General features: G+C 46.0%; 1 protein-coding gene across 1 annotated transcript; it reads right to left on the bottom strand.

Moving 5' to 3' along the window:
• Positions 1–306: 306 nt before the first annotated feature.
• ism2b (isthmin 2b) lies at positions 307–11,941 on the bottom strand. Its single transcript, XM_084030212.1, has 6 exons — positions 11,289–11,941; positions 7,527–7,775; positions 6,240–6,570; positions 4,357–4,494; positions 4,172–4,240; positions 307–3,866 (listed from the first exon to the last, which is right to left on the bottom strand). The coding sequence occupies exons 1-6, from the start codon at positions 11,382–11,384 to the stop codon at positions 3,349–3,351; spliced, it is 1,401 nt and encodes a 466-aa protein (XP_083886338.1). The 5' UTR covers positions 11,385–11,941; the 3' UTR covers positions 307–3,348.
• Positions 11,942–12,182: the final 241 nt, after the last annotated feature.

Here is a 12,182-nt window from a genome sequence, read left to right as displayed (position 1 = left end):
TCCATTGGAATGGTCTGTCACACTTTATTTATGGTGGGTCTTGGTACATTATCTCCCATTTGCTGTCTCAATATTTAGCCTGTTGCTGCAAAAGTAACATGTTTGCATTGGAAATGCTTGCTACACTGTACCTGTCTTGTTGGAGAGGAAAGGTATGGAAACTTTTGGTATGTCAGTCAATAAAAGTATCACTACTCAGTTGAGTTTTCAGGAATGCTGCTCTCCAGCAGCCTACTATGTTTTGCTTGGCTCCACGATACACTATCTAAAGTGGGGGAAATAAACAACACATTAAAAAGTCAGATGATGAATGCAAGGTCTTTATATATTTCTTCAGCATAATTGCAACAACATATTCATAGAGCACTGAAGTACAAAGCAGAATGAAACAAACACTTGATGTTGTATGAAGTGATGTGAGGCAAGTGGTTTCCCTTTTGATGATGGGTGCCTTCATTTCTTACTTTTCTCACTCAGATTAGTGCACCATGTTGATTACAGACACATTTCAAAGCTTCAACAAACTTAAAAAAAGAAAACAGACAAATAAATACTGTACAACACCATATATGTAATACTAGATTCATAAATCACAAAAAAGATCATGCTTTCCTCAACAAAACACTATATCTGCTCTTTCATAGAACAATGCAGCAGTTCTGGCGAGTTTCCCTTCATAATAACACTATCATCAACAAGAGTACATTTTGATATATCTTTTGTATATACCTTAAATAAAGTGCCTTCCTTTAAAATGATCGGTGATTCCAAAATGTAAATGCATGTTTGCATACACACATCTGGAAGCAGAATTCCTGAAAAAAAGGTTTGGAGCGAACATCCATAGAATCAGGCTGGATAGAAAGGGCCATTCCTGGAGCTGAAAGGTATTTCTATATAAAGAGTGTTAACACGGCTACTGCTATAATGCTAAAACTACTCTGATTATGGTTCAAGATATTTGTAATCCTTTGCACTATACATTATGGAATATTTGCTAATGGTGGCTACTTCCATGTTGCCGTTAGGCTACCTGAACTCACATGTCAGCCAGGCTAACAGCTTTAACATAGAAGAGGAGTAGAATGGACATTCCACTGTTTTAGTGCTCATTTGACTAGTACCAAAGGAAATGATGATTATTGTTTGTTGTTATGGTAACAACAGACATCAGTGGGGCTATAGTGTTGTTACCTCTCACCAAGAAGAGAGAGGCACAGCTAGTTAGCTTGCTAGCTAGGATGCTAGCTAGGATGCTAGGTAGTGCGCGAGCTTGTTAGCTAGGTATTTAGTTAGCTCAGTAGCTAGTCCTTCTCTGTCACTAATCAGCGGTCTGCTGCGCGGCTAATTTTCTGTAACAGTGTAGCGTCAAAGAATGCCAGAATTAGCAAACTAGCTAATAAGCCAGCTGTCCGCTACCTAGGTTGCTAATTCCGTTGCTTTAAAGTTGTGCTTGCTACAGAAAATGAGCCGAACAAAGATGGAGAATATGGGCTTTCCTACAGTTGGATAAAAGTGTGTGGATGTAGCAGTACATTTTTAAAGTCAGTATGGATGAAAGATTTTTTTAGATCAAATCCCCCTGCCTTTTTGTGTAAAAAACGAATAATCTTTTCTTTCTGTAAAACTAAATCTGCAAATTCTAGACTGTATAAGAGAAGTGGACGCAGTCATCATGACATCACGTTGGTTTGTGAACTAAGTATGGCCTTCACCACTTTGGATTCTGCCCGATGCCATTTTGGAATTTTTGAAACCAGAGAATGGAAGGGCCGTATTGGACTGTGGAGGTGCACAAGTGGATCTGTCCTTGTTACGTTACGACTCCACTGAGAGTTGTTACTGGAAGAGCTCACCTCAGTGAGTCCGCCACTTGATGCAAGTCAGTTTACTTATATATACAGAAGTGTTCCGCTACTACGGTCGCTATGGCAAAGGGACGCATAAAAATGGCCACTACTCTGACCATCATGCTACATTGATTTGAATGGGAATGTCTCTTCTACGCCGGTTTTCATTTCTATGAGCTCTCAGGGTTCATTATATGCAAAGGAATGTCCCTTCTATCCAAACCAGTTCTGTACATAAACCCAAAGCCAACAGCTTAAGCAGCAATGACATCTTTCTACCACACGACATGTATCAACTATTCAGTCTTAAGGATTCCAACTACTTTCTGAAACTGCACAAAAAGCATTATCTGTTCATCAATTACAATCTGGATTAGACATCTGATACACTCCTACTAATCTTCACCCGAATACACTTTGTACTAGTTCCAATAGTGCTCCGCTGTCGAGGTAAATTAACAAATTTGTTTATCATGGTCAGTTAGTCCCCCTGAGAATATAGTAGAGATCTATGAGCAGAATCTACTCACCGTAGAACTTTATATTTCCTATTATTTGCACCATAGAGACTTAGGAGGCTGGATTTACACAGGCACCAACAGTCTGATTTTTATTCTCTTTGGCACCCAGATCATATATCTTCCTGGTTGTGAAAATGTGTGGAAACACATGAAATCAATCTGTGTGACAAAACATTTGAATTTGAATTCAAATGTGCAGTACCTTTACTGCTACTGGGCTATCCTCATCATCCTCAGCACACAGCAGAAGGATTCAAATCCTCGTAGCTTTCCCCCCAAATTCTTCCAACATTACTAATTTTAGCATCCCAAAAGAATGGCTGAAATGTTTATTACTGTGAATTCATGTGGCATACTTTGGGTTTACCGATGTCCCGGTGTCTTGTTCCCCTTAATGCATTTGTAAAACCTGAAGGATTTTATATTGTAGCAGCGTCGTTTGGATATTCATGTGTTGGACTCTTCCCATGCATTTCATCAATATATCCAGCCCACATTCATACATGTCCTAATGTAAACCCTTCAAGAAGCATGATCTGGATCTTTACCATATGTTGCTATTGTAAAATCACAAGCGCTCCAGGACACCATCAAAAAAGCCAGTAGGTAGACATCATGCTTACACGCACCAGGAGAGTGTACTGAATAGAAAGAGAGAGAGAGAGCTTGGTGTTACGCCAGATGTGGAACAGGTTGGCAAGGGATGGGAGAACACTGCATTTCTTTCCATTCTGGTCATTCAGTTTAGTTCAGTTGAGCCTGATAACAGGACGCCAAATCCTAACTTGAGACGGCCACACTTTACCAGCAAACCTTCCAGTCACAATTGTGCACTTCCTCGGCATCAGTGCAAGGTCAATGCATGATGCACGATTTAGATGTAATATTTCATGACTTTTAAAGTCGTCAGTCTTCTCTCAAATTAGGATTGGGCCCTCCGACTCTCTGAGTGAAGCGGTAGTTTTGGCTCCAGTCCCTCAGTACTCCCTGGCCTCTTCCAGTTCATTCATGAACACGTCTTCGTGAGGGTTTGCTTGGCAACTCAATCCGTTATTTGGGGGCCGCACTGCGTGGAAGCGACTCCAATCTCCCTTGCACAGGATCCAAGGCAGCACATCCACTTTGAAGTGCAGCTCGGGTGAGAATTCGGTGCTGATCAGGTTAGGCGTGCCCGCGCCTTTCCCCCGTGTGATCAGTCGCCCACGATCGCCATAGCAACACTGCTGTGCTGCGAGGGTAGAGGAGTCGCCAGAAAGTGCTGAGCGGATGCAACTTCGCGCCGATGGCTTGTAGACATCCAGGCGCTCCTTGGGACCGCTGGCGTCACGCCACCGGAACTGCCGGCCATGTTTCTCATCGTAGACGCTGACCACGGTGTACGCCACTTCAGAGGGGTAGGAGCAAGGGCAGCTGGGCAGTTCAGACAAGACCTGGTGGAGGTACCTCTGGAGGAACTCGCTCTTACAGTTGAGCCACTTCTCACAACTGTCCACGTCTGTTGGAAAGAAGAAGCTGTGTGTTACAGTTGTTCATGGTAGCACTGCTAGTGTCACTAACAGGGGTCACTTTGTCTGGATCCTATCTATGTCTGTAAAATCTGTCACAGTATTGAGTAAGCCAGTTTTACAGCCAGTATTGTGAGCGCATAACAATGGCGTGTTACTAGAATCCATTAGCCGAGGCGCGATACAGCCATAAAGGTACAAATTCAGTCTATACGTGACTGGGTAGGCCTGTGCTGTATAAACAGCCTACAGTTAATGGAGGAGAACATGATTATTTCACATTAGAGGAACTCACCTGTCCCAAATGGCTCTGTGCCATTCTCCATCTCGAAGGGGAAAGGCTCTACCACAGTGTTGACATCACCTGAAAAAGAGGAGAGTGATACATCAGTTATTAAAAGGCAGCTGTGAAAGTGGAATAAAAATATCCAAATAGTCCATTTATTGTTTTCCTCTCTTAAAAGGGAAACCAAATCTCACCAGGACACGGATCCAGGTCACACTTGGAGGCTTCTGTCAGAGTGCAGGAGTAGCCACAGGACTTAGTCCTCTTCCTCTCACCGTTTCCACATGTCACCGAACAGGGAGACCAGGGAGTCCACTCATCGGTCTCCTTCTCTGTGGGACGGAAACACATTGCAAACATAGTCAGCACCACAAATTCCACACATCACATGGATCAAAACTTACTTTGCACAACTATGAAAATATCAGATCCCACTGCTATTTCATATAAATCAGAGAGATTATAAGAGGAAAACAAAATGGAATCTACAGCTACACAGCAGCTCTGCAGGCCTGACACAGATTAGAATGAACACGGATTCGAAAGAATAAGAAGCAATTTGACTGATTGAGATTATGACTGCAAAGGGGGGAGGAAACTACAAATCCAAGAAAACACCTTGCACTTTTGTGTGACAGTGAATTCAGTTTGTACGTCAACAGTCTAATCCAGGACTGGACTGTCTCATTCCATATAAATTACAATTTTCTCCTGGTCTAACCTTCCCCATGCAAAGCCATATCCTTTCAAAGAAGGCCTCAGTAAAATTAGAGAGAGAAGCTGTGCTGCGGCTGTCCGCCTCCGCACCATGTTTCCTTGTGGTGTTAATAACACTGAAAACAAGTCATTCTTGATTAAAGGCGAGGTGGCTGCAGAAATACCAGCTTGGGTGTAGCGAGCACCCAATTTGACTTTGTGGGCGCTGCCAACTTGCCATGTGGCCATACGGGAACGAGGTCTCAGGAGAGTCTTAATTACAGAAGAAGCTAAAGCAGACATACTTGATTTATGTTCACGGAGTCTTTAGATGTGACGACTTTATAGGCATTGTTGCCCTTTGCTGGCTTGACATACACAGCAGCAGCTTAACGGATATAATCTATATATTGGTATAAGGGAGTAAAAAGTAGCCACCTGCACATTTTGAAACCACAATACAACAGTAGAAGTTTGTGCCGAAACAACCTTCAATGGTACATTTCTGTGAAGACTGGAAGCCTTGGTCTGGTGAGCTCCGACTGCTGAGCCATCACACCTTTATATCTCTCTTTTTCTACCCTTCTTCTATCTTCTCTCCCTTTCATTCACGTTTTACAACTTTCTCTCTAAATATGTATGATCTTTACCAAATAAACAGTGGTCTGTTCAGGTTGAGACACAACATGTTTTCCCAGCAGAGGAAGGCAGAATTAAGAGGGGAAAACAAGCTATAACAGTTATGCAGAGCCCTAAAAAGCCCCCCGAAATTCTTGAACTGGCTCTAAAGGCCAAGCCGCAGAGGGCAGTGAGGGCCGCCAGGGTCTGGGGGGGGGGGGGGTCCATGGGGTCCCGGGAAGGATGAAAGGGCCAGCCGAATGGCCCCTGTCATTCTGTGTTCCAAATCTGCCCTCTAATTGTCCACAGGCAGAGGGCTGTTTTGTCCCAGAGAACAGTGCCGGCCTCACGCTGCCATTAGCGAGCGCATCGGAACCATCTTCAAAAGGCGGGCCTCCGCGACCAGCACGACCAGTGTCGACTTCAAAGTGCCCATAACCCACAATGTGCTGATGGTCGAGTGCTCATGCTGCCTCGCATGCTGGCATCATTTGGTTCTCTCCGACTGTGACAGTTATCATCCAGCCTTCTTCAGCCACTCTGTTGATCCCTCCAGACATCCACACTATCTCCGTCTCCCCTTTCATGGGATCAATACACTCATTGTATTTTCATACTACCCTTTTGCATTCTTTTTCTTTGGTAAAACTCTCAGGATGTTCTGGTGATTTTTTAAAAAGCTGTAATCAGTGTGATGAAGTCGTATGTAAGAGCGGTGTGGCTGCACTAGCGGACAGTAAGTGTACCACTTGGCAAACCTTACCATAGTAGCTCTGCATTGGATCCCAGCCTTCATTCCAATGCGTATCCCAGTCTCCGCCCACTCCGCTAGGTAAGGGCTCTTCGCTGCCGTAGTCCAGGGAGTAATCCTCCTCCTCTTCCTCACCAGTTTCCTCCACACCTGACCGGCTGTTGCTGTCCTCGCTAGAATCAGCATCAGTGTAACTCCAGAAAAGGGGCCAGAAAAGTTTCTTGCCTCCGAGCCAATCGACTGTGGACGAGGGTGAGGAGGAAGAGGAAGGGAGCCAGTCTTTTTCCTTGGACAGGTCCATCTCTACCTCCATCTGGGGATCGTCAACCACTTCAATGGTTACCTTTGTAGAAAGAGAGACAGTGTGTGTCATTGACATAATCATGGACAGCATCTGCATTTGTGAACTCTCCAAAAATCTCTCTCAGAAACTAAGACTACAGATTGTAGCGTGATTGGCAAACTCCACTTAGAAACTACGTACCACAACATATTCAACTGTCCAGTACTGTGGAGTCTGCTTTTACCATAACGTGTCAGGAAAAATGTCAAGTGCCTCCAATATTTTTTGTGAAGCCTTAGCGCTTTGGAAATCAGCGGGAAGCTTTTTAGCGAAGCGCTCAGATCCAAGTCAGTCAGCCAGACGTGAGCGTTCAGCCAACCAATCGCTCCTCTCAAGGAGAGAATGTGAGCATTTATTCTGGATAACTACCTCTCATTACCTCAACATGACTCATCCTTGATGCTACACTACTTCCAAGGGCCCGCTTCAGCTGATGTGAAGACCAGGCTACAGGGGAAATCTATTTTTAAATGTTGTGATATTTATTTCACAGTTAGGAAGCTGGATGAAGATGTTGAAATGCTTGTATGTGTCGTAGTTGGATATATCTTTTTGATTAGCGATGCTACATCTGGTCTAAAGCATGAAAAGTCATCAGGCAGTTTCTGTACTTGATGTAGACATCGGCCGGCATCATTATGTCCCTCTAACCACATCCTGATTACACTGACCAGAGCGGGAGAGCATAACTGCTCTGAGATAACTTCAACAGAAACATGTTTGGGTCCATTCAGAAGGAGATGATGAGGACTTAATGGCTAACAATTATGATGACAGAGCCCGTTTTCCTTTATTGCATTTGAATGAAAAAGTAGCAAACACATATGCAGCCGGGTCGGAGAGACAATTGATTTTATTTCACATTAAGGAAATAAAACATTTCACACAAGAAAGGGCTAAATGATTTCCTTGCATTGATGGTTTAATGGTAAGAAAGTACATATGGCCAGACTCACCTGTATGTTGGGGTTCTGGGAGTTCATGTCAGCATTAGCCAGGTCCGGAAAGTTCTTGAGATCCAGGATAAAGGGTTTGGTCTCCTCCTCAGGCTCCGGCTGTGGAAGAACACCGACGGAGCGGTGATGGGGGTGGGACCACCTCTGGTGGCTGTGGGGCTCAGGCAGGAGACTCTGGACCTGGTTCTGCTGCTCCAAAGCCTCGGGCACATACTGGACCCCACCACTGTGAATCAGGTGACCATGAGCCTGAAAGTACAAGTGGCAAGACAAGATGAAGAGAACATAAAAAAAAAAAACCTTCTAGGGAAATGATTCATGAGATGAAATGGATGACAGGAAACGCCTTAGAACACCTTGAATAATCTAAAGAACAACGAGAATGCACTCACAAAGGACTTCCAAGAAGAACTATTAAAACCATCTTGCACTTCATAGCTTGGTTCGCAATTCCAAAAAGGCCCCGAGGCATCCAACTAACCAGCCAAGTGACCAACCAGCCTTCGTTCATTTCATTCTTTTCTTTTTTTCCCACAACAGTCGTGGCATCCAGGCTGTGGACAAAGAGGGGCCTGTGCCAGAGGGATCCTCTTTTAGCTTTAATGAGAGGGCCTGGGAGGCGTGGGACCCCTGGGCCGCTGCAAGCGTGTCTGAACCTGCTGTGCTGCCGCCACTATGGCCGCTACTTCATTTGACCTTTCAAGTTTTACAGTTACGGAGCCCAGCAGGAGCAAATGTTGATCTCTGAGATGAATGGTGATTCACCATGACATTATAATGGTGGGAAACTTATGTACTGTATCTGGAATAGAGTCGCTGAAAATATGCGGTTGCTGTGATTTTCCAATGTGTCTGTTTCATGTCTAATAGGACACATATCTATTTCATGCCGGACACCGGTCAAAACCAACATCCAAACCGTCTAATGAACCCTGGTCTGCTCTTCACTCACGTCTTTATCATCCTGAATATGCTCAACTGGCCCAAACACATGACTGGACTGGAGCTGGGGATTTGACAGGGGCCAGTTTGTGGTCTGCTCAGAACAAACCAGGAGAATAAATGTCTGAATCAATGAGCGAATGGATTTATACTTATGGCCTCTAGAACGGGGCGTTAGCTTCTGTGCTCGGTCAGACTCAGGCCTGTGAAAACATGATGCCTGTTTAGAGGAGAAGGCCATCAAGCATGATAAATGGTGGATGAAGAGAAGTTGGCCCCCTCCCCAGATATCTGTACATGGTGGTGACAAGAAGATAAGCTTGATCAGCCTTTCTCTTCCTCATTTCATACACTTCAAACACTCAAAGTCAATCTAGATATAGCAACATATGCTAATTGACCTTTCACCACATTTTGTTGCCAAAAAAAGTCTGTATCAAATTAATTAATTGTGCAGGGGGGGAGGTTGGGTTTTGCTCAGGAGGTAGAGTGTTTGGCTGGCAACCGCAAGATTGCTGGTTCGATCCCCGGCTCCTCCTAGCTGAGTGACTGGAGAAACGTGCTATATAAATAAATGAGGGCCATTTACCATTTTTATTTATCATTTTAAAACAGACTTGTTATAGTCATGCTGCTGAAAACACTCAGGCACATGCTTTCCTGCTACGCCTCACGACTGCAGCTCTCATGCTACGCCTCACGTCTGCCACTCCCATGCTACGCCTAGCGACTGCCGCTCTCATGCTACGCCTCACGTCTGCCGCTCCCATGCTACGGCTAGCGACTGCCGCTCTCATGCTACGCCTCACGTCCGCTGCTCTCATGCTACGTCCCACGTCCGCTGCTCTCATGCTACGCCTCACGTCTGGTAATCTCATGCTACGCCTCACGACTGCTGCTCTCATGCTACGCCTCACGTCTGGTAATCTCATGCTACGCCTCACGACTGCTGCTCTCATGCTACGCCTCACGACTGCTGCTCTCATGCTACGCCTCATATCTGCCGTCTCACAAGAGTTTTGGAAGAAATCCTGCAGCATGAAGCTCCGTTTTACTGGCCTGTTATTCGCAGCATGAGTTCATCACTGTCCAGTCTGACCAGCAGTGACAGTATCCACATTCACATGCATGCTCCGACACCGCCGCCCTCAGATACACAGAGGGTCACATACTTTCACACCCTCCTCATTTCATCTTGTTACACATCTGGATCCTGTATTCTTTCACCCTGTATATCACTCCTCCTCTCCTCCTCCCCCGCGCTCTCTCTGATCCTCTCCTCTCTGTAGTACTTCTGATCAAAGGCCCGGGGCTGATGGCATGCAGTGTGTTGAACAGGGAGACTATCTGGATGCAGTGGGGGACCTCGGTCTGGGCCGGACACTGCTTCTCTCTTAGACAAACATTCAATCGACCCTTCAGTCCTCCTCTCACTAGACGGGATCCACCTTGAGCTACTGTCACTGCTACTGCTGCTGGTGGCACACATTCAGGTCAGGGAGACTGGATGGGGGGGGAGGGGGGGGACGTTGGCTGGGAAGGCAGGCGGTGTGGCAGCCCTGATTTATGTGCCCGCAGATATCAAAGGCCTCTGCACTTGGCTGTTTCCAAACCATTACACGGGAACAATAAACTATGGACACTCTTTGATCGCCATCTTTAGCAAATGGAAACGGGACAACAAATGCATGCCTGGTGGAATCAGGGTGAGGTTGTGGAGGTCGTGGTGGGAAGTGGGGGTACAAAACAGTCAGGGCAAACAGGTCCCAATATTTAGAAAAGAGGCCACTTCAACACAAACCCCGCCTCCTCTCCTCCGCTGAGAGATGGGGGTAAAACCAAAAACAGGAAATTCCACATTAACACAAAAAAGAGCCAACGTAAACAATCAGATGGATGACACTTGACCCGGGCTCCAGTGTGAGGGATGCCGAGGGCTCGCCTTATTCTGGTTACATAAGCATCTCGTTACTGGCCACCCGCTTTATTGAGCCGCCCTCCGCCTTCTCTCTTCCTGCTAATCTCTCGTCTCCGTCCACCAACGGTACGGACATGCACCCACAGTCACCAACTGCAGCCGTTTGGGGAATGAGACGAACAATCACACAGTCCCAGTGAGACTTGTTTCATCTTCACACCAATCGTTGCTTTCTCCTCTCCCCTCCCTCCCTCTCTCACGCTTCCACATCAATCAGACAGATGATGAGAGAGAGAGTCCCGATAGGACATCCATGGGAGGCCACACAAGAAGGAGAGTTCAAAGGCAAAAACTGAACCCTGACACAAACAGACAGGCTTTGATACCCAAATATGTCTGTGTGGAACACAAACATTCCCACAGACACACTGCACAGTGTGTAGACAGAGTTTGGATTTGATTCTATTTTATTGAAGGCAGACGTACTTTACCTGCAGAGAGGAGAGTACTGGCATCAGATCACTTAGCTGGGTCAGTCATTGGGTTAAAGAGAGAACGTTTCTATGAAATTCTAATGTTCATGATCAGAAGTGGACTATGTTTTGGAAATAACAGAAATGACTTGTAATATTTTCAAAATGATTTAAAAGCACCTGATTCTAGTTCACAATGATGACCTTATTAAATATTAGTAAGGGAATGTTGCTTTCCATATACATCAACATTTTCTTTTAAAATCTAGACGTGTTTAGTGTTTACGATATTTTATTGGGAATGATATTATTTGAGTCATATCTACACAATGATTAGAGTATGGATATTTTACAGCACTAGGTGGGATTCGAACTCGCTGAATTAGAAAAAGTCAGCCTGTAAGAGATGAACGTGTGACGGAGACGTACCTTGTGCCTGGTGGGAAAGCCGGTCCCCAAGCTGACCACCAGCATCGACCAGACCACGAGCAGCGTGGGAAATCTCCTCGCGACCTCCTCGCGCATCTTCAAAGCTTGCTAGGAAGTTTGCGAAAAGTTCTTTGAAGGTTTTTCTCCAGGTCCTCTCGGCGACCGAGCTCGTTGTCCCGCTGCTTCTCCGCTTCTCAGCCACTTGGACTCGGGAAGGATCAACTGTTCGCCTCGTCAGAGTCAAAGTCTCGCACTTTATGAAGACGCGCACCAGAGTCCAGAGGTGTCCCACGCGCTATCCATATCTGGCACCGGCGCCCCGCGCATCAACTGTCGGTCCGTACGGGCGGCTCGAGTCTGACGGTCTCTTCCCCATACACCGCTGGAGAGTCGGAGCGCTTTAAGTACCAGAGAAGAAATTAAACCCCCGACGCAGAATCTCCCCGTCCGCACCGGCGCCCGCTTATTCGACTAAACTGTGAATCATCCCGTCGTGGGTGTTTTCTTCCAATACATTGACATCTGGAGTTCATAGTATGCTGTGCTATCTGTCTGATGCGTTAATCCATTATCCAGCTGAAGTTCATCCGCGAGTTCGCGTGGATGTGTGTGCTTGTTTGTGCGCGCGCCGCCCAGCCAACCGGGTTCGGTAAACTCGCCTTTTTACGCACTCCGGAGGGTGATGCTGAAGGAGATGGGGGTGGGAAGCTTATTGTTCACAGCTGTGTGTGTGAGGGGGGGGGGGGGGGGGGGGCAGCGGGCCACTGAGGGTCGAGATAAGGTATAAGGTTTAGTTTACACAGAACCTCCGGTCGGCTCCAAGTGTCAGTCTTGACAAAGGATTCAATCAAAAACTCACATTTGAAGAGCAACTGTTGAAGTGAAACCCGCACC

This window comes from Eutrigla gurnardus, assembly GCF_963514095.1.
Source record: "Eutrigla gurnardus genome assembly, chromosome: 16".
Classification (NCBI taxonomy): domain Eukaryota; kingdom Metazoa; phylum Chordata; class Actinopteri; order Perciformes; family Triglidae; genus Eutrigla; species Eutrigla gurnardus.
This window is presented reverse-complemented; position numbering and strand designations above follow the sequence as displayed.

Coding starts and splice junctions, on each gene's coding strand:
- ism2b (XM_084030212.1), bottom strand. CDS start 11,384: ATGCGCGAGGAGGTCGCGAGGAGATTTCCCACGCTGCTCGTGGTCTGG. Junction 6,571..7,526: donor CCCAGAACCCCAACATACAG/GTGAGTCTGGCC, acceptor CTTTCTACAAAG/GTAACCATTGAAGTGGTTGA. Junction 4,495..6,239: donor TCCAATGCAGAGCTACTATG/GTAAGGTTTGCC, acceptor TCCGTCCCACAG/AGAAGGAGACCGATGAGTGG.